Here is a 23,030-nt window from a genome sequence, read left to right on the forward strand (position 1 = left end):
TAGGAGCCAGGAGTTTTGCCCACTCGTCTCGGCTGGCCATTGATCTTCAAGAACATTTGCTGTAAACGTTCTGATTGATTGAACAGAAACGCATCTGAGAATGGCTCCTCTATGGAGGCACAAATCATAGCATTTATGGAAAGCCGTGTAACTGGAGCTGCTCAGGGATTGTATTCACTTCCCGACCGTCTGAAAGAGGAACGTTTTCAGTCATTCAAACCGAGCAGAGAGAGAGACTGTGCCTAACTTCCATTTAAGCTGGGATAGTCCAAGGCCTTTCGTGGTGAAATGGATTTTAGAGGTAAGATTTTTCAGCACTGGGGATGAAACCTGGGCTCTACCTGTAGCGTCCAGGAATTCTTTTCCATTTTGCTGCAGAGAACGACAAATGCCGGGCGTGCTCTCCTCTGTTGGAAGTGCCTGGCCATATGCTGCTCCCAGGAGCACAGCACTGCAGCACTCGGTCTCCCAGCTTATGGCTGTAAGGAGAGACAAGCCCTCACTTACTGTGGCCCTTTTACATGCTCAAAGTTTGGGGCTCACTTTCCTATTAACACATACATTCGAGACCGTGTGAGCCCTCCTCTTCGCCAGGCACAGTTCCCACAGCTCAGAAACAGGCCTGGACCTCGGCAGACAGAACTCACAGACCAAGCCTTCGAGTACTACGGTCTCTTCACCCACAACTCCCTGTTCTCTGGGCTTTGGTCTAGCCTCCTCCTCAGTGATCATGCTGGATCCCTCATTGAGCAACAGACCTGGGATGTGTTGGGCTTTGCTGCAGGTCTTGTTATCGACTTCACCTTCTCAACATACAAAAGATGCCATGACACACTGCCACTGCTGGCAGTCTGCCGTCACAGCGTAGACTCGGTGATTGAGGATGCAGGGGAAATAAACCAGGATAGACAGACATCGGAGAGGAAATGTTCACACTATTCGTGCCCATGTACCTCACAAAATGGTGACATTTATCAATAGGGGCATCACACTTAACCATACGCACTTTGCTTCAAAAGCTGCACACATCTGCCTGGACATTTGCTGCTTCGCATGGCCCTTTGAAAGCAGACATGCTTCTTTCTTTGAACAGGTTTCTGGTTTCCCTGTACATACAGCCCTGTCGTCTCCTTTACACAGATTATAAATCTGACAGGAATGCAGGCGGATTAACCACATTACAGGGATTCACTCATCTGCAGCTCAAGTCCAGAAGTTAATTCAGTATTCAGAGAAGCTGAGCCCTCGAATTATCTTTTGTGGGTGTGGATACCGCTAAAGAACAGCAGGAATAGAGAGAGAAAACCAGTAATTAAGAAATAAAAAAGACAAGACAGGATACACGTTTCAAAGTAAAAATTTGGAGAGGTTAGAATGCTTACTCAACTAGTCAGACAGCATTTATACCCACGAATACCTAGGAAATGCCACCTCTTCACAATACGTTAGCTAGAAGACATTAGCAGCATTATCACAAATAATTCCAGAGAGGAGTTGCAAAGGCTTCCTCATGACAAGGTCCAAGCATAATAAATATGACTCTGCAAAGAACTCTTCCTAGATGAATCTCCAGGCCGGCTCTAAAGACTACAGTTACTTGCAGCAGCAAGTCTTGAGAAACAAAATCATCTAGACAGTAAAAATATCATCATCTTTCGCCAAGAATTGAAAATATTTGGACAGCCTTATCAGGCAGTTTACACAATAATATTCATAATATAAAGCCAGTATTGCAAAAAAACAAGCAAGCAAACAGCAGACTGCACACAGAGAACAGCCCTGACAGGGCACATCTCCCTTCCCTGAGACCATCAGGATGGCAATTTCATAGACAAACCAGAACCAGATGCTCTGATACTGGAAGTTAAACATGTAATCACAGATTAAGTGCATCACATCAATACTGCTCCCTATCACGATCTCCAAATCATCATCGCCTGGACTTCCCATAAGGAAATGTTTACCTAAGCACAGTACGCTCCATAGCAAAGCAAGGGCCTCACATGTTGCCAAAATTCAACGAACACTAGCTTGCAGCCTTAATTATGGATGAAAACTTACAAAAGCTAAAAGACAGAGGTCTAGGTATCTGTGTGCACTTAAACCAGGTGGCATGCTGGCCAGGCCTGGAGCAAAGATCTTCTCGCAAACAGCGTTGACAACTATTGATAATTAAAACAAAAGTTAGTCCAACATGCCCTCTGAACAGTTTTATATTGCACTGTGGAAGTGGGGCTATGGTTAATCTGTCACTGAAGTGATTCTTAAAGGCACAGACTTTAACCACTTCGTTAATGATGCTTATAAAAAGCTTGCATGAAGTGCAGAGTATCATCAAAAAAGTGTTTGCAAACCGAATTAACAAATTTGCATCCACGCCGGCCATATGGATCAACATGCCAATGCTTGACCTACGACAGTATCCAGCCTCTGCTCAAAAGCCAAATTTCTTTTAAGGTCCCACAACATCAGGCTGCACAACTGACTTCTCCACGATGTCTCAGAACGTGTGGCATGCACCATGCTGGCGATGTTACAGCTCCACCAACCCCTGTGAGAAGTTAGATCGCAGGGCTGGCCAAGCAGCTACCAAACAGGAGAAGACGGAACCAAAGCCCCATTTTACCAAACAGGGGAGGCCAGATCCAAGGTCCTGTTTCCTTTCTCCTTATTATTTGGCCTTATTACACCCTTTGGGATGAGGTAATACTAGTCCCCAAACAGCATTTACCCAGCCTCTGTGACCTATGAACTACTTCCCTAATTCAAGAGGGTTCAGTGGTAGCTGTGACATCTCCGGAAGGGCACATGCTGGGTAGGCACAAGGGGGTGGGAAACAACCACATAAGATTTCAAATGCTTAGTGCCTTGAGTATCATTTATGGAAGGATCAAGGTGGATAAGGACACTAAAGTTGGATGGGATAGCATTCCCCTTGCAGGTCGTTTTAAACAAGGAACAAACACAGTTATAACTAACCAAGTTTTCACAAAGTAGCTAGTTTGAGATCAACCAATTACTGTCAACCCTCCTTGCTCCCAACATTACTGAGCAAAGGGGGAAGAGATGGAAAAAAAATAGTTCTTACGCAGCTCCCAGAAAGCAAACCAAAGGATCAGCACAAAAATCCCACAAGTCCAAACCACGAAAGTAAGTTGAAAAATTGAATGGTCAATAAGGAGAGATGGACAAGTGTGAATCAGATTAAATATGCAAAAAAAGATGCTTGTACTTAAATGTTTTTATTTCAACTAATGCTTTGCCACCATATTATATCATTTGAATAGCTCAGAATAGCAATATGATCTCAAAATATAGCAAACAGCTTGCCAAAGCAAGAGTACATTAACTCCTATGGTTACAGCTCTTTCCTTCTTTGGTGACATCACTTCCTGCATATTTGTAAAAAATAGTTTTGTGTCTCGGCACTTTGCAGTTCAGATTACTTAACCCTGCTGTTTGTAACATTTGCCTCTTCCCTTCACAACTGCCCTGCAATGTGTTATTCCCAACATAATTTTAAATAAAAAAAGTAATGGAAGTTTACATGCAGGATTTGTAAAAATTATTTTCTAGGTGCACACAAAATTGAACCAAGATGCGTACAAAAATGCATTCATTTTGATTCTCAGATTTAATGATGCCATCAGATGTCCACTACTGCCAGAGGGGCAGAGTTTTATGGTGGTAGTCTCAAAACAGTCTATCTTGAAAGACCTTTAAATAAAGGTATCAAGAAAAAAAATGCTATGCTTTATTTGTGAAGCAATCAAAATATTTGTTTTGTGTATAAAAAAGCACCATGTAGAGAGAACACTGCAGGAAGACTAATCTTCAGAAATACAATTTTCTCATTTAACTTTATAAATTGTGCTACAGATCCCAGCTGCTTCTGTAACTTTATGGTAACAGAGATAAGGAATAAAAGCTCAAACCCATAACACACAAGATTTGACCACAAGACGCAAGTTAAACTGTCTTTTAGATAGAAAGTGAGATTTGTTTCTATTAAGATTCATGCCAACCACCTTACCAACCCTCAGAAGAAAAACACGGAATATCTGAGAAACAGGTCCAGTGCAGCATTTTTTAAGATGCTGCTCTGATATGAATGCATTTCCGTGAGCACTTTAAATCAAACTTCCTTTCTGGGAAAAGAGCAAATCTGTTGGTTAAAAACTCCTCTCCCTGAGAATGTTGTTAATGTTCTAGTCTTGCAAAGCAAAACTGAGAGTCCTTGAAACTTCAACAGTTCTTAGGCCAACAGCATTTCATCCCGGACACAGCTGATCGGCGAGTCATGCACTGGGGTGGCAGGTTGGGATTTTTGCATGTGTCTCAGCATCTTACACTTTCTTCATTCCTCTGCCCATCAAACAGGCAAACACGGTCATAACCATCTTTGGTTTCACCTCCACAAGATCCTCTGGAAGAGCATATACTCTGGCTCCAATTCTTCTGGCCATGGACACCGCATACCTATTCAGCAGTCAAGAGAAATGAGTATGTGTAAATGTTTCAAATCTTTCCTTTACCTGAACTTGCTAGCCAAAGAGCCAGCCTTTGCAGCGTGATTTCAGTGATCACTAATGCACAGTTTAACAACAAGGTATTAACTCTGATTTCAAGGCAAGTAGATTTGTTTTATACATTCATTTTTAATGTACAGCAACTGGTTTTAAAATAATCTTATTACAGAGAATTAGCAGTTTTTGATATACATGTTACTTGATATTTTGAACCTAAGTCCATTCTACAAACCGTTAATGAGAAAGTGTAATACATATACCTTGAGTTATTCGCTGCATATTTAATATTCCTTAGAGATAAGTAAATACTAACCCTTACTGGTGAACAGTTAAATTTCTGAACTATCTCCTTCTGTTCATGCTCCTTGTGTTTGCTTTCTATCAATATTTAAGCAAGCAGAGTATTGAAAGTTTGCTGTTACAGTTATTACAGAATCTTAATGGAAAGCAAGTTTCAACGTTCCAGTTCAGTACTCCCACTGGAAACTTATTTTGAAGAACACTCGTGCTGATCTAACCAGGAAACAGACTCACCATAGTGACCCATGTGTCTAAGAGTTCAAATATCAAATATTGAGATACAGGCCAAGTATTTATTAAATCAATCTGAACCAAACTGGAGAGAATCTGCTCTGTTCACCGGGCTATCTGCTAATGGAAAGAGGATCACACTGCTAGGAACTGTTCAAGCAGTTCTCTAGTCCTTCCAAAAGCTGGCATCACAAGAAGCCTGCCCTTCTGATATGCTAAGTGGGACAGTGTCACTGGATAGTCCCAGTATGGCAAAAGATTGAGAACACAGGTTTTGGAGCACACCCATCTGCAGCCGGAAGGTAAAGACACTTACATAGCATTATTCTGTTTGTCATCTTCTGATAAGTCCCCCGTCTTTACCAGATCATAGTTGATACAGCCAGGCTGTATGGCATCAATTAAATCCACCACCGCCAAGCTACTGCTGATAGTCTTGTCCTAGAAGGATACACAGTGACATACGGTGAGGATTCAGCAAGTCTGGTTTCTGATTCCACAACAGCAGAATTGATTGCAGAATGGGTAACAAAACTAAGGGTTTTTTTTTTTAATAGTTACAAAATTGCTACTATCTACTAATAATTAGTCCCCACAGGACCCTTTCCAAGCCAGTTACAAGGCCACATTACCATTATTACTCGGCTTAGCTGCAACGAAGTGCTTAGACTGTGCTAAACAAACAATAACTGGTTTACAGGCAGTAAATCTCCATCCGTGTCCCCCAACAGCCCGCAATGGAGTTGCCCAAGCCTGCGGCCAACATTGCAGCATAACACTTTGCAAAGGAGATGCCAGTCCCCCTCCCACTGGAAAAAGGAGCCCTGTACCTTAAAGCTCTGAATGGAGGTTGACTTGCCAGCTTCTCTCAGTGTCCTGTTCACCCAGTTTACTATGATGTCATCATTTGCTTTCTGACCATCACCAAGGTCCTCGAGAACATTCAGGGTGTATCTGAGAATGAGTGGGAGACAGGTTCCTTACAGCGCAGGGCAGATATGCTTCAGGAAAAAAGCCATGACCTCAATGCAGTATAGGATTCAGTATAGGGGTGGGTGGCTACTGAGCCAAAACAAAGCAACCTACAATAGCAGCCCAGCTTGGGAGTCCTGACTTCAGCCTCTGTTCTGTGTTATACAAGGTAAGAGAAAGATTCTGTCTAACTTCCTCTCAATGTGCTCCACCAGTTATGACACCCTGAACAATACTGAACTGATACCGTGTAGTTAGTCACTTTTTAAGCTGTGTAGTCACCATCAGTTCAGATGAAGTTAGTGACTGCACCGTGATTGACATGGGTAACACACCTAAAGCTTTCCATTATTAAAAAGGCAGATAAAATTCTTTAGAGCTAATCACAGAAATGTAGAGCGAGCTGTGGTTCTCAACCTGCCGCCCAGGTAACGCACATGCGTCCCGCAATGATAAATAGGGTGAGAATCACTGGTTTAACCCATTCTTAAAAACCTCCAATGAAGGGGATTCCACAATCTCCCTTGGAAGCCTATTGCTAGTGCTTAACTACCCTTCGAGTTAGAAACTTTTTCCTAATATCTAACCTAAATCTCCCCTGCTGCAGATTAAGCCCATTACTTCTTGTTATCCATGTCCACTGAAGGTAGGACAATTGATCATGTCTCTTTGCCCTTAACATAGTTCAAGACTTAGAAGATTCCTTCTCACTGTTATTGTCTCAAGACTAAAGATGCCTCTTTAAAAAAAACAAAAACAAAAAAAAAACCCCAAAACAACTTTCTTCATAGGTGAGTTTACCTAAACATTTTATCATTTTGGTTGCTCTCCTTTAGATACTCCCCAATTTTTCCAAATCTTTCCTACGTGTGCCCAGAACTGGACACAAAACTCCAGCTGAGGCCTTACCGGTGTCGAGTAGAGCAGGATAATTGCCTCCTGTGTTGTATACACAACACTCCTAATGCATCCCAGAATGACATTTGCCTTTTCACAACTGCACCACATTGTCGATTCGTTCAATTTGTGATCCACCAGAACTCCCAAATCCTTTCCAGAATTACTCTAGCCAGTAATTCCCCAATTTGTAATTTTGCATTTCCCTTTATTGAATTTCATCTTGTTGAATTCAGACCAATTCTCTAATTTATCAAGGTTGTTTTGAATTCTAATCCTGTCCCTGAAAGTGCTTGCAACCCCTCCCAGCTTGGTGTCCTCTGCAACTTTTATAAGGGTCTTCTCTACTCCAATATCCAAGTCATTAATGAAAATACTGACTAGAATACTGAATGTTATTAAGTGGCCTCATTTTATCTGTACAGTACATATTTTCAGTTTTGTATCTTACTAGAATCATTTAGAGCTGGGTTTAAAAAGCAATTTTCCAGGAATTTATTACACTTAACTAGGTTTTTCCATTTAGTAAAGAATTTGTCATTAAGTTTTTCATTTTAGTGGGAAAAAAAATCCCACTTTATTTGTTTCCTTTTTAGAAAAGAAAAGCAGGGGAGGAGGGGAAGAGGGAGGAGGCTTTTTACACCAACAATTTCAGAACAAAAAATTTAAAAGTTTCAAAAAACTTTGACATTTGTTGCAGTCCCCCCCACCCTTTTTGGGGGGGAGCGCAAAAATTCTAGAAGTTCTGAGCTCTAGAAGTATTTTGTCAGATCTGCATCTATGGTCTGGCCCACCAAGGGAGGGAGAGCCATGAGCCTGGGATATACTATGTTGCACTCCAACGCTGCATTCACAACATTTTGATATTTTAAACGAGCTTTGTACCTCCTCATCAGCTGCCAGACTAAAGCTAGCGTCAGTGTTTGGTTTCCATCATTCAGATCTTGTCCACCAATGCCCACCAGAGAGAATTTGGCTGGATGCTTTCCCAAATCCACTGCATAGTTACAGTTTTCAAGCTTCATGCACGGGGGGGGGGAATGTACAACAACAACAAAAAAAAATTAGAAATGTACCTATAACGAGGCTTCCAAATTTTACATTTCTAACCCAGGCTTATTGTTCTTACAGTAACCTAAAGTTCTCACCTTCTTCATGTTTGCACCAAGCTTGGGGTACGGTGGCTTGTTAACCTTACTCCAGTCGACAGGAACTTTGATTTTTTCGTAGAGTTGTAATATTACCAGTGCATCCTGCAGGTCACTAGGATGGATTAGCACTGGTTAGTCCCGATATTCGGAGAGTGAAGCACACCTTGACTTTCCTTAGGTTTATGTTTAACGTTATGATTAATTATGTTACAACAGTGCAAAAAAAAGAAGCAACCAACCACCCCAGAGTAAAATATCAAACTTCTCCCACCTTCTGACATGGGAAGATAAACTCTGGTTATCATAAGGCAAATCTAGATCCCAGTGCACCTCCAAAGTGACTAGCAGCTAATATAGTGACTAGGTTTGCAGTTTTACTGAGGAGCACCTGTTTTAGGTAGTTTTAATTTAAAAAAAAAGAAAAAGAAAGAGTCACATCCAAGGCTCTAGGTGCCCTAACATATCATTAAACACAATCAAAGATCTGAACAGGTTCAAATACCTATTTTACTTCATTTAAAATGTCAGGTTTCTTTTTTGGTCGATTAAGAACTGAAGTTGCATTCGACTAAAAGCCAACTGCTCTAGTGGAAGACGGATGCAGAAGACCTACCCATACAGGTGGTTTACATGTGGATTCACACCGAGAGAGTTCATCCAGTTACGGAAGGTCCTTTCTTCACGTGTCTCTCCTACGTTAAAGAAGACAGACGGGGGGAGGGACAGCTCAGTGGTTTGAGCATTGGCCTGCTAAACCCAGGATTGTGAGTTCAGTCCTTGAGGGGGCCACTTAGGGATCTGGGGCAAAATTAGTACTTGGTCCTGCTAGTGCAGGTAGGGGGCTGGACTCAATGACCTTTCAAGGTCCCTTCCAGTTCTAGGAGATAGGTATATCTCCAATTATTTAATTTAATTTAAATTCAATTATAATGCCTGTACAGGTGCCTCTCACCAAACTGGAGAGAACTCTGCCTTCGGGACACCGAGCATCCCACCTGCCCTGACAGGAAGTTCTGCACTGGGGTTGCTTATTTTTAAGGCTGAAAAACAGTTGCCTCCATAACGATTCATAAAGGACCCACTTATATGGCAGCTACCTGGACATCTTTTCTCAATGCTGAAAGATCTAACTAGGATTTGGGAAGTTAAGGAGTTTAGTGTCAATAAAATGGACTACGATGTATGCACCATCTGTAAGAGGTGCAATATCCCAGGTGAGAATACGCAGCAGTGAGAGTTTAACATTAATAATAAATGGCTGAGAACCAGGCAGCTCAGTACTTTCAGTGATGCCTCTGAAAGCAACATTTCAGTGTTGCAGGAAAACCATCTACACATGGGTTCCTACCTTCCCAGCCTCTCAGCACTGGCGTGGGGGTTGAGAACTCTCGTTAAAGCACATTATATGTGATTCTACATTTAAACTTCAGTGTAAAGCTTGGTATCTGACCCCTGTGCCAATATGCAAGACAGGTTGGTCACATGCACACGCCACATCTAAAATCCACTGGTAAACAGCATCGCTGAAAATGAAATACCACAGTGCTGAGTCTTTCGTTACTACCACTCTTAAAAGCCTGATGGTTCATCAGAACGCTAACAGCCTTTTGTGGTACAAAACAGTTCCATTAGGTATTTTTCCCTCAAACATCATGATAGGAGAGACTTTTATTACCTTCCAGTAGTGTCCAATCGATGTCCTGATTTTCCGGCTTGGTAAGCGCCGGATACCTGTTGAACAAATTTGCAACGAAGGCTAAGTTCAGTTTGGGATTACCACTGACAACATCGGCTGGGGTAACAAATTGTCTGCAGCCCAGTGCGTCTGCCTGCTGAAGCATGTATTCTGCTCTCTTCAAGTCATCCTTCTCCTGTGGAGGGTGGGGAAACAGAAGCATGAATAACCAGCCGACTCCGAGGATGTCACTCAACTATAAAAAGCAGGAACTTCTTCCTGACCACTGCCTTTGCTGGACTGAATACACAAGTCCGCCCGCTTTCAGAAGGCATGGGGCATTTACTAACCAGACTGAATAAAAACCAAGCAATGAACAAATATTGTAGTAATAAGCTATAGCATTATGGATGCACTGGTCACCCTCTACCCGCTTTGTTAGAAAGCTCCACTATCAAGCTTTACATTAGCCAGCTAGAATAATAATTAGAACTCGTGATTCAGCATGTTCACTACTATATCACCAGGCATAAAGGCGACTGAATCCTCAGACATTTGGCTTACTCCAATTGTTGCACTGGCTGTTAATGCCCAGGTCTAAACATAGCCTCATTTAACTGTATACCAGAAATGTGCCTATCTCTGTTTGCCCACTGATATCTTATTGTTCAAAGTCTGACAATCACCAGGTGATCAAGAGGCCATAAGCAGACTGCAAAGTCTGTACCCAGCTTTCAGTTTTACAGCATAAGGACAAGGGGAAAAAACAGACAGACTTACTGAGTACTTACATTGAAACCAGACATGTTAATATCAATCTGCGGCTCTCCTTCTTTCTGCCCCTTTGGTGCAATTTGGTGGAGGAGATGGAAATAGGCTCTCGAATCCTGAAATGGATTAATTGGCATATTCAGCTCTCCTACATGGTGCTGAACGCACACGAACATTACATCACAGACTCGGTTAGTGTCTGTACCTTGACTGAATAACTGAAGTCAGTGAGCTTGACAGACAAGAAAGAACAAAGAGGGAAAGGGCACCACAGCAGAAATCCCGGAGGCATGAGAGGAAAGAAGAACAAAGTTAGAAACATGAATCCAGTGTTAGAACCATAAACCAGCATTTAAACGGTCAGAATAACGGGTCAGTATTGAATGTTTTACACCACCACAACCGGCAAAAAAAGGCAAGTTGGAGGACCTGGTCTTAAACAACTGCCTGCAGAGAGCCAATAGGCAGCCCATATATATTGACCTCTAGAGTAGCTTCATACTCCTGATGACAATTACCATATAAATTTCTTAGGCGTATAGGCACCTCCTCCCCACCTCAAATCAGAAAGGGATCATTCTGTAGGACTACAACACAGCTAAAGGAAACCAGTACAGAGGAGACAGTGTTGCTGATCTTTTGAATACATAGAACCTGAAGGTTTTTCTTGTTGTATCACATTTACACAATGCAGGGTTTGGGTTTTTCTCTTAAAGCAGATCCCGAGACAAGATATGAGCTTTGTGTATTCACATGAAGGTTTTAGCCATTCCAGAGATGATTTGGGGGCACAAATCTTTTGTCTAGTGGAAAGTGGGGGGCGGGGAGGGAGGGAAGGAGGGCCCAGGCCTGATTTTGTTGTTTTGACAGAAAGCTAAAAAACAAGAACCAAAACACTTTCCCTTACTGGGACCATGAAGTGTCCCATGAGATCCTACAAGCTGGGAGCCTGCACTGAGCAGAGTGGTCTGGGCAGAGCTCCTGGTGGAGTTTTTCTAATTTTGAAAATGCAGGGGGGGAGGCGTTGAAAGTTTCTGCAACATTCTCTGCACCCCCAGCCAGCCTTCGGCATAGATTTACTCCCTGCACAGAAGAAAGTTTTAAAATATTTTAAAAGTCCCATAAATCTCTTGCTTCTAACCCCCCAAACCGTAGGAATGTCCCTGGATTCCAGGCATGTTTGGAGCCCTTGCTGTATAAAGTGCACAAGAAGTCACATCTGGGAGGGCTGCTAGCTGGAAGGAAGCCACGAGACCAGCCACTAGCAGGCCCTCTAGAAGACACGTCTTCTCCCACCTACCACCCATTTCACCAGGCCTCCTGTGAAGACACAGGACTAGATCTCTCTGCAGTGCCATCTCCGGTAAAGTATCAGTATTTGCTAACAAGAGTTCGCATTTCCATACAATTAACGAGCTCTCCACTGCAGAACTGGTCAAAACATTTTGTGAAATATTTCCCCATGTTTTCGGATGAGTTCTAGGCCAGTGCTTCCTACAGACCCTTGAGAACAGCTTCTGAAAGAGAATAGTCTTGAGAATGTGCCTTTTAACCACATCAAAGCGTCCTAGGGATGTACTGCTTCCCCGTTCAGTCAGTAAAAACCCTTCAGGGCTTTTGAACTGATATCTGCAGCTTTTGAAGATGAAGGCACCATAAACAACAAAGACACACCAGACTCGGTTTTATGGCTGGATAATCAGTACCAAGCCAAGTGGCTTCAAGGGCAGAACCCCCAAGTATGCTAGTCGCCATTTCTCTACTGTACGAGGACACGGTCAGCTCTTATATTGAAGTAAAGCAGCCCTGGATCCTGCAAACACTAACAGGTGCTTCACTTTACCAACCTGAGAGTCCCCTTGAAATCAAACTCAGGGCCGTGAAGTTAAAAGCAGGTGTGTGTTAGCAGGATCAGGGCCTAACTGGTTAACTATTTATGTAAGAATTCAGGAGAGGAGAAGTACTGTCCAATCACACACACACACACACACACACACTCTCTCTCTCTCCCCCTCCCTCCTTCCCTCCCCCCCGCCCCATCCCAGCAACCTGGCTCAGATGCATCTGGCTGCTCCTCACAGAAGCAAAGCTCCAATTACCTTGATGTCGGTGCTGAAGTTATTGATTTTCTGCCACCCTGCATTTTCCAAATGGAAGTTTGCCCATCTCAGAAGCAGCTCTTCTGGGGACAGTTTCATAAGATCCTCCAAAGTCTCACCATCGCGAAGCAAGGCAGCCAGAGCTAGAAGAAAACAGACATGCAGCAATACAGGGAAGTAGTGGGTTAAAAAGAGGCCTTCTTCTAAGTTACAGTTAGAGTTGGCTAAGAAAAATTTCACCCAAGTATTTTTGGACAAAAAATTACAGACCATATCAAAGTTTTTCCCTCTAATAATTTCTGATTCTGCCAACATACCTTGGTTTTTCCAAGAAAAATTATTTTAAAAAATTGTAATATTCCATATAGCATGTTTCTGGAAGGATCCCTTCTCCCCCCTGAAAATACATACATTTGTTGATCAGCTCCAGTTACAACCCTCCAGGCTGAGGCAATTTAACTGGTTTATTTAGTACATGCCTTTCCATTTTAAAAATCAGTGTGTACGTGATTTCACATATGTTTTTGTGAAAAATGACGACAACTACAAATACACCACTGCTGTAAGTCCATTGCTGATGGGTGTTAGGGAGCAGAGTTGGAAATTCTATGCCCAAATGTTACTTACATTGGTAGCGATGGGGGAAGGGAAAATGTAATACAAAGGCAATCAAAGTCACACACAAGCCTTTGTGTGGCATGGTTAGTCCACAAGGATCCAGAGCTTGTTGACTGGTGGGATCACTGGCACCGATGAGGCAACAGTTCATTAGCAGCTACATGTGGCAGATATCCCACAGCATCACTCCACTGTCACTGACAAGGGAAAGGAAAGCTAAGCTACCCTACCGAAAGGTGCCAGGGGAATTTAGGTGGTTGAAGATGGGAAACAGACAATGTGCAGTTATTTGTGATCCAAACATCTTCTGAAGTCTCTCCCTAAGAGTCAGCATTTCGAGCTCTACCAAGAGAATGCCACTCGCCGAATCACCAACACCACTGCCTGCAGGGAGGGGGCTCCCCCAAGTTCTGGCGTGCTCCAATTCTGCCTCACTTAGAAGAGTAGATAATAGCAAAAGCCCATGTGCCATAACCACCAGACAGCCAGAAATTTTCCTTGATTTAACATCCAAGCCAGTTTCAAGATTATGGTTTAAAGATTACAACTTTTATTTTAGTCAGCTGGCTACATATTCAGTAAGCAAGATCTGTCTTGTAACAAACTTCTCCAACAACCGGAGAGGTGCATCAGGACATAATGAAAGAGAGTGCTAATGTACTTGTTCTTTGATGCCTGGTGTTTTAGAGCAGGGAGAACACTAGCATCGATACTCAGGTGATGCACAGTGGACACTAATAGACCTGGCTGAATATTTTTCATTTAATCTTGACAAAAAAATGTTTTGTGAATATTTCTACCTTAAATGAGAGTGAATAAATGAAGACTCGGCACAGCATTTCTGAAAGGTTGCTGACCCCTAATCAAAATGATCAGTAAGAGAAGTCCCTTTGCAGAGAAGGGGAAGAAAATGAAGCATAGATTGGCTGGATGAGAAGAATGTGGCATGAAGGACCCCCAGCTGAAAGGCAATGTCCCTCAGGCTGAGCAATGCTGCTGAAATAAGTAATTCCAAGCCTCATTCCCCCTCCCCATGGGACAGTAATGTGAGACACTTTAGGCAAGGTGACCAGGGGCTTTGTCTTATATAAACAACCTATTACTCCCCACCTCCATCTCAATTCACACTTACTATCTGGTCACCCTAGGGTTACGCTTGACTAAGGATAAACTATCATTTACACTTTGTTACTACCTTCATTTCTGCTGAGTTCGATGTCGGCAAACAAGCCAATCTTAATAATCTGCCAGAGAAGCCCCAGCACCAGATGTGGTTTCCCTTCCCTCAGGTCCTCTGCTCCAATATTGACAACATGACACCCAATGGCGGAAGCGGAATTCAATGCCAAGTTCAAGTTTTCCTGTAAACAAGACAGCTAAATGAGAGGTCTTGCTGCCTTTTGTTCAGTGCGGACAGCTTGGGGACTTCCCTTCTTTCAGTAGAAGAAACCTTGCAGTCTTACAGTAACTACAGCTGCATTAGACTCCAAGGGAGTTTTTAAAAGGAACTCTCATCAAAGTGGACTGAGTTAGACCCAAGGGTTTAATTTCAGCCTTTGGTTTTTAGTTTCAGCCTCTGAGGTTAAGACTGGAAAATCAAAGTGTTCATTAAAATGTTGTGTGCACACACACAGGTATATAGTTAGTAAACTGATACATGCTGAATACACAATGTTGTGTATGCTAATACAAACATACATGCACACTTATCGGCCTCCCTTCTGATAATAGCAGCATAAATCTAGAGGTACGTAGGCAGCTACAGTATTACAGTAAAGCCTGCGAACGGGACCCTTAGCAGCTTTTAGCATTACATCATTCCTCTTGCCCTTACGAATATTTACAGAACATTGCACTTTGCACTAAGATTTCCATTTAATGCACAGTACAGAGATTCCTTTAAATTATTAAATACAATTAAAACTGATCTCTGCTCTAGACCAGAGTCACGAATTAATTCCATGGGTCGCTGAATTCATCTCCCCTCACAAGCCCTGCATGATTTCAATCTTTGTTAAGAGGTAATGAAATTCTGTTGTACCATACCTGAACTATAAATGGTGTGAGTTTTTTCTTGTTGATTGCTCTTTCATCAATTGTATCCGGAACAGAAAGATTGATCATTTTACTGACAAAAGACAAAAATATTCAAACACCATTAAGGCTAACACAAGTTGTTGCAAATAAACAGAATAATAATGAGATGTGATCAGATACTTTGTACTCAGTTGTTTAAAATAAAAGGTTTAGGTTTGTAATTTACAGTTAAGCCTGATGAAATTTTACATACAGTAACAGCCATCACGGAACTAGCTCAGTTGCTTGAGTAAAAACACATGAATTATTCACAATACCGTCAGCAAACCAGCGAAGAGCCATTGTTCTGCTGTACGTTCTAAAGTGAAGATTTCTTTTCTTCCAATTTAACCACATTATGTGGTTCAGCATACTTAGAAAGGAGAGACCTTGCTAATATTAAACATGAATGCCAAAATAAAAGCTCAGTCAGTCCAGACATTCGGAAGAGATGGCATATGAAGTGAATTCACAAAAGGCTCAGAAAGGGTTTTTCTACAAGTCAGCAGGTAGAGCAATGCTTCAGGCATCTCCTGGCACGATGAATCAAAGCAGGCTTTTTTGTTTTACATTATAAATTATTCCCCACTTAGTCCTACTTCTGTATCACACAGGGGCAGGTGTCAAAACAAGGCAGGTAATGACATCATCAAAGTGAAAAAAGGCAATGCCTAACCTACAACAGATCTTCAGCCTTTTGCCTCAGTGCCACTGGAATACCATTTCACTGTGCTTTTAAATCTAAAAGCCGTTTCTACAGAGTAAATATGTAGGGTGTTTGATAGCCCTGGAGAGGAGACTCCAAATTTTGCAGTGAACAGCAGAGCAAGTTTCCCTACTAATGGGTCCCACCTTAGTCCTAGAGCCTAATCCAGCTACCATTAGAGTGAATGGGAAGTAGAGCAGGTATTCAGAGATCCCATGGCTGGACTGATGTCAGAACATGCCCCCACAGGTCACTGTTACACATTTCTGTGCATCTATGAATGTAGCTGGATTTTTGTAGGACAGACTTTTCCAAAGTCACTGCTAAATTTTGCTAATACAATATCCAAGCCTCTGAGAGGGAGCAGGGAGAGGTAAATTACATTTCAAACCCAAAGAGAAGTGAGAGTCCACAGACAATATAGAACTCCAGTTTCCCCCACATCACCAAAAGCTGGCATCAAAGAAAAAGTACTCTCTTGCAGTGAAAGTCTGAAGTGACTACATACCCCTTTTTATATGGGCAAAGAATACTATCCAAACATACAGGGTCAGAAAAGCAGCCTGGATTGAAGAGCCAAGTCCCAATGACAGGACTTCTGTAGGAAACAGACTTACGACTTACCATAGTACAATCCCATCTCCAACAGCTTTGAACAGGTCATCTGTATTTGGATTCATTGGAATAACGTGCCTGCAGTCGGGATCGTTTTCCAAGGCTTTGTTTATCCAGTTTACAAAGGCATATTTTTCTTCCTCTAAAACAAGTGCAATCGTAAAGCAAATGCAGGCTTTTTACAGCAGAGCAGACATCTGAACAGTGCACTGTAATTAGTGCACTACGTTTTCATTTTATTGGTCACAGGGCCCAATTTGTGCCAGAGCTTGCCAGGGCTGAGCCCCGGCACCTCTAGGCTCCGCAGTTCAGAGCCCCGGCACCTTTGGTTTGCTGCATCAGTTATGAATGTAAAAAAACAACTTGAGCCCTGGCACCTAATTGTTTGAGCTCCAGCACACCTATCATAACAAATGAAGCACTGATTGCTCATAAAAGTCAAATCCCGAGCTTTTTATCTTCTGTAGCGATAGAGGGTTTTCGAAGTTACAAGTCACTCACTGAGTTGGCTATAGTCAAACGCAATACAACTATATCAGCAAACTGAGAATGCTAGCAGGACAAATCTAAATCAGGAATGTGGACACACTCAGCCACTCAAACAGAGCTAATGTAGCATCGCTCTTCTTTCAATTTGACTATCAGGGAAAAAAAACAAAACATATGAGTGTGTTTTCTGCCAGTTCATTAAACGTGCAGGTTCTAGGGTTTGGTCTGTTTACTCAAGAAAGTATTTGAATGTCAGAGTAATACCTGAATAAGAATGTTGTGTTCCTTCACTGGAGAGCTCAGACGTTCCACCAATAGCACAAATTCCCTCTTTTCTGTTGATGGCTTTTCTGAAAGTTTTAGCAATATCACTGCTTTTCAGCTCTTGGAAAATCTACAGTTCAAAAAGTTTTCTTTAGACAAACATTCATTTAATAAACTGGAAAACGTGTTTAAACAAACTTTGTAGTATAATCAGTAAACATAAGACTGGTCTAGAAAAATAATGCTGGATTTAAATTTACTATGGGGGAAAACAATGTGATTCCATTAGATTTAATCACATCAAGCAGTACAAACACCTGCTCAAATGGAAGCCTTAAGAAGCCAGTAACTTACATACATTTATTATTTTAGTTCGGTTTCAAGAGGCCACCAGAAGAGCTCAAATCTCTGCAGTCTGAAAACAAGTATACGTGCATTCTCGATGTGAGCAAAACAATTCAGAAAGCTGTTGCACAATTTTAACCAGTGTGCGTAAGCAGGTGTCTTTAGTTCACACAGATGTGACTTTGTCCACATCCCACAGAAGACAAAAACCTGAGCTTTTTAAAGCACATCTGAGCAAGTATAAAATAGTACAGCTCTAAGATGGACTGCAGCAGTGACTTTCCTACCATATTAAGCTATTGCAAGGTAACAAACTTTTCAACAGACCAAATCAGTACACGCTCTTGATGTTTGAGGTTAAGAGAGAATCTTCTGCATGGAAAAGCTCATGCTGGGATTTCTTTGCAGATATTAAATGTACTGTCTATTGAGCTAATTATTAGGAAAGAAAAACTAATTACACATCAAGAAATCACTATCATCTCAGAGGTTACCTCTGCCTATAACTACCGTAACTGATCAGCTGTCCACGCCTCCATGCGCTCACCATTTTGCTCTCCTCGTGCTAGTCCCTGCTGAGCCCCACTCCTGTTTGAATCTCCATGTGGGCTTATAGCAATCTCTGTATCACACCATGTATCTTCCATGAAACATTTGCCTAAGTGAGACTCAGCCATCCTCTTGGGGTTTTGACAATCATCCAATTTTTCTGCACTCTTACTGAAAGCTTCCCAGCTGGCACATCCTTCTGGAAAAGCACCCAAGAGCTTTCAACTCCAGCTGCTGCTCCGCAGAGGAACGCTCTCCATGCAGGACAACTTTGCCCCTTTCCCTGGTGCATTAAAGATACATGGTGTCTTCTCGTATTTCCTTTTCCTCTGTACACAGTTACCAGGTACACACATTTTCCCCTCTGCCCCAGCAGTAATACTGCACCCTCTGTTTCTCTTGTGTAAAAGGCACAGTTTTGGCACTGAGGAGCTGAAGATAAGTCCCGTTTCTTGTAACTATCAGGCTCTGTTCCCAGTGTGGCACAATTCCACACACCAAGCTGGAGCAGTAGCATTAGTCACATACCGTAGCTAGCCTGCCACATCCTGGCTAACTCAAAGCTGCTACTTCAAAGATGCCTTATTATGGGCAACACAGATTAACTGAGAGGGCAGCAGGCCAGTCTCTTGTCAGGATTTCAAACCCATCCAGTATTTTGGCTTAAATCTAATGGCTACTCCTGTGTGCAGCTCTCAGCAGTCTTGCTAAGCATTTCAGAATTCCAAAGGCAGCATTTGTGGGCACACTGAATGCAAGCCCAGGAGAACTGGGGTAATGTCAGAATCTCAGAAGAATGCTGGTTATGGAGCATCTTTCTAAAAGCCCTGAGGCCTGGGACTCTTGGTGAGGGCGCGGAGAGGAGAAAAGAAAGAAAGTGCATGTCGGAACATCCCTACTCAACCGTTCTCAATTGGCTTCGACCCTCCTGAAGGGACTGACTTCTGTCTTCAGCAAGGGACACCTACACCCACCGTTCACTGAAATGCTTTCAATATTGTGTAGGTGTCAGACAGGCTCACGTGGTGCTCAGGGCTCTGCCTGGAGACTCAGTGGCCAGGCTCAGGTAGGGCTCAGTTACGATCTCAGATTTCAGTGTCTGGTGCTCATGCTCCTTCCCGCCCCCAGTGCTCACTATTTTTTTTAATATGGAGATATCCCTATCTCATAGAACTGGAAGGGACCTTGAGAGGTCCAGTCCAGTCCTCTGCCTTCACAGCAGGACCAAGAACCGTCCCTGACAGATTTTTGCCCCAGATCCCTGAACTCACAACCACTGAGCTATTCCCTCCCTCTAGAACTTCTCTGTTCCTTACTGGACTCAGCAATCCCCCTTCTTCTGGTACAATTTGTAGTGTGATCCTTTGGCATGGGCAGGACTAAGCATTTCTCTAGTAGCCCAACATGTTTTTCAATGTTTTCTTTATCTGCAGCTCTGGTTGCAGAACACGACTCTAAGCCTGTTTTAACTGGGCAGCAGAGGGAAGCTCCCAGTAGCAGACTGACTGTAGCTAGCTGTCTCCCCATTCCCGCTCCTGAAAGCCCTCTGCACCAGAGACATGGCCAGTCAGCACAGTATTAGACACCAAACTGAATCAGCTCCTGCTGCCACCAGGATGGGGCAGCACAAAGGTAGCATTCAGCAACATCACCCCTCCCCCCATCGCTCCTGCACCAGGGACCGCTTGGCTGGACCAGAGGATCCAGGCTCCGCGGGGTTAGGAGTGAGTTTGTGCCACAGTGCTTTTTATTACGAATTTGGAAACGTGCAGCCTCACACAGTGAACTATTCAAACGGATCCTTTTAAATCCTCTTTTATAAGAGCTGCACTTCAGATACCAGGTTTACTACGACCGTTCTGCAAACGGGTTTGAAAAGTAACAAGCTGCTCACTAGATGAATTACTTTCGTTTTAATAAGTTACCTAGGTGTTTTTTTATTTTATTTTCCATGACTAATCAAGGAGCTGCTCCAGTATCCTACTGTTGAAGTCATTCAAATGAACAAGGCTAGCCAACCCTTTATTTTAAGACCGCTTTTTGGCAATGAAATCTTGGTCAACCTCAGATAAGTCTTCCTTCTCCTTCACATTTTTCCCCAAGTAATTATATTGAAACTGTAACATCCCTCTTGCTACACCTTTAATAAATAAACTTCATAAGCAAAACTGTTGCTAAATCTAATGGTCTCCCCACAGAGGTTAGTTGCTGGTAGGAGATCTTCACATTATTAACATACAAAATTATTAAACACTTCACTTATGTGGATGAGAATCTTTTAAACTGTGTTCTAGTGCAAGTTAGAATTATGAACCAGTGCAAACTGGCGTTTGATACATGCACCCAACATGCAAGTGCTCACAAACTTCAAATGAACTCCAACTTACTATTCTGCTCCGAACTCAAGAGTTCAGAGGGTCTGAAAATAACTGAGGAACAAAAAGTTGAAGCTAAGTTAAAAGAAATCAAGAGAAGTTGCACACACAAACAGCTGCCTTTCTCACCCCACGCATTCTGTGGCATTGCTGTCACAACATCACCGTCTGAGTGTAAAGAGGGTACAGTCTTTCAGAGAAAGCCTTTTCTAGAAACTCCACACTTTTTCTGATCCCTTTTTAGTCAAAGGCCAGATTCTAGATTTGTATTCCAGATCATCCTCCTCTGCTCTCCTTCTCAGAAGGAAAAAGCAGGCCAATGGTGAAAGTTAAATCAACCAGACCAGCATCTAGAACTAATCTAAGTGTACCTTATAAACCTGCCTCCCACCCTCATTTGTAACAAACAGAAGATTCTCAAGTGATTTGTAGTCACATGCACTCGAGAGGTAAGAAACTTTCCTTCCTCCTGCTCCACTCATCTGGGGAACCAAGCATTCACTAGCCACGATCCAGGAACAAGGACAGGATTTAAGGCTTGTCTACACTTAAAATTATCCCACTGGCGTAGGTAATCCATCTCCCCGAGGGGCAGTGGCTAGGTTGATGGAAGAATTCTTCTGTCAACTTACTGCAGTCTACACGGGGACTTAGGTCGGCTTAACTTCGACATGCAGAGGTATGGATTTTCCGCACCCCTGACCAACGTAGTTATGCTGACCTAGCTTTCTAGTGGAGACCAGGTCTTAGCAAGATGCGAAGCGGCACAAGCACATAGATCCCATCACATCAATTCTGCTTTGGGCTGGGGACCTAAACAGTGTTTGGAAAGATCAAGTCGATTTCGAGTCAGTATCTTCTGAGGTTTGATAAGTGAAAGAACCTTTCCCTCCACTCAGAAAACAACACCAAGTCACCCTAGAAAGGAATAACCCTTCAGCCTCTCTAAGGCAGACAGTTTTCATACTGCGAAAGTTGGGAGACATTTTCTGCTCCATTCCTTCAAAAGTAACTCTGTTCTTTCCCCTGGGAAGGCCAGTACATCAGTAGGAAAGGCTGGGCCTAGTCAGACAATGTTTCTAGAAGCATTGAGCATTAACGTCAAACGGTCTTTAAAAAAAAATAAAAAAAACACAACAAGCCCTAATACAATGTAGACAGTCTGTGATTCTGGTGAATGGAATGAGAAGTGACACCCATTATTACTGGACTTCATCTAAAGCAGTTCAGACTGTGAACTTGTCACAAAACCCTACAGCAAAAACACGGTTAGTTCAATTGCAGGGAAATGCAGAAATATACTTACAAACACAAATTCTTCAAAGCTAATCTTCCCATCCTTGTTCTTGTCACTGTCAATCATAAGATTCTGAATGATCTCTCTCACTTTGTATCCTGGGAGAGGCAGATTAGCTTCCCTGAAGAGTTCATGCAGCTCATAATCACAAATGAATCCATTGCTGTTGAGATCTTCACATAAATAGGGGGGGAGAAAAAAAGAGAGAATTGTAGAAACAAGTTAATCCTCCTGGAAGTGCACCATTGCTGTCACCAAAATAAATTAACCCCAAATCCCACAACATGTTTTACTGAAATGTAAAATGGGTCTGCCCATTTGTTTTGTAATTTCTGTAAGGCACAGAGATGCGATGATACTGAACATGAGATAAATATCCTAAGTAGTCTACTCATTTTAGATCCAAATCTACCTACATCACACAAACTTGCTGTTCATAATTGTAAACTGGATTCACCAAGAATGTGAATTAAAATAGAGGGAACTAAAGAAAGGTTGCCCACGCTGACAGGAGCAAGCTGGCACATCATGTTTTTTTGTGAGACCCCTCATTCCGTGCGTGACAAGGGTCAAACCCAGGACTTGAATGCAGTACCTCCAACGCATGGATTTTAAATTTAGCAGGCAAGCACAGGCAGCAAGGCACTGATCCTGCACGGACTAGCGGGCTTGACGTTACATGCTACATGCTGACTTCAGACTTGACTTGAAGGGGATTGCTCACCGTGCACAAGGTTTTGTATTGCATAAGTCTTTGTAGTACCAGCACCCATGTCTTGTATAAGACTCATTTTAAAATATTTTCTGAGTAAGAATACACATCCTAAACACCCCCCTCTAGTTTAAATTACTGGTGCAAGATCCAATGGCTTTCTGAATCGAAAGAGGTTTTTAAAAAAATCCAATACAGAACTGATTAATCACTTTGGTAACATTTCCATTTACTGTGAGCTGCCAAAGAGTGCTATGCAATGACATTTGGCTTCCTCATCAGCTATCAAGTTATAGCACCACTGGGTATGTAGTATAATAGGCTTAAGTAAGCACCTACTTGGGTAAGGAGGAGGAGAC

The 23,030-nt window shown here is 42.5% G+C and overlaps 1 protein-coding gene across 3 annotated transcripts in view; it reads right to left on the reverse strand.

Moving 5' to 3' along the window:
• Positions 1-3,223: 3,223 nt before the first annotated feature.
• PLS3 (plastin 3) overlaps positions 3,224-23,030 on the reverse strand; it is a 55,909-nt gene continuing 36,102 nt past the window's right edge. For 2 of the 3 annotated variants that reach the window (XM_075068911.1, XM_075068912.1), the window contains 14 exons: positions 21,969-22,132; positions 17,394-17,523; positions 16,650-16,782; positions 15,290-15,371; positions 14,439-14,604; positions 12,626-12,768; positions 10,547-10,669; positions 9,756-9,951; positions 8,694-8,772; positions 8,078-8,192; positions 7,815-7,948; positions 5,891-6,014; positions 5,377-5,501; positions 3,224-4,479 (listed from right to left, as the gene is read on the reverse strand). In XM_075068911.1, the coding sequence (XP_074925012.1) occupies positions 4,347-4,479; positions 5,377-5,501; positions 5,891-6,014; positions 7,815-7,948; positions 8,078-8,192; positions 8,694-8,772; positions 9,756-9,951; positions 10,547-10,669; positions 12,626-12,768; positions 14,439-14,604; positions 15,290-15,371; positions 16,650-16,782; positions 17,394-17,523; positions 21,969-22,132 (1,847 nt within the window). In that variant the 3' untranslated portion in view covers positions 3,224-4,346. The remainder of the gene's footprint in view (positions 4,480-5,376; positions 5,502-5,890; positions 6,015-7,814; positions 7,949-8,077; positions 8,193-8,693; positions 8,773-9,755; positions 9,952-10,546; positions 10,670-12,625; positions 12,769-14,438; positions 14,605-15,289; positions 15,372-16,649; positions 16,783-17,393; positions 17,524-21,968; positions 22,133-23,030) is intronic. The other variant, XM_032776455.2, reaches the window with a different exon arrangement.

This window comes from Chelonoidis abingdonii, chromosome 8 (assembly GCF_003597395.2).
Source record: "Chelonoidis abingdonii isolate Lonesome George chromosome 8, CheloAbing_2.0, whole genome shotgun sequence".
Taxonomy (NCBI): domain Eukaryota; kingdom Metazoa; phylum Chordata; order Testudines; family Testudinidae; genus Chelonoidis; species Chelonoidis abingdonii.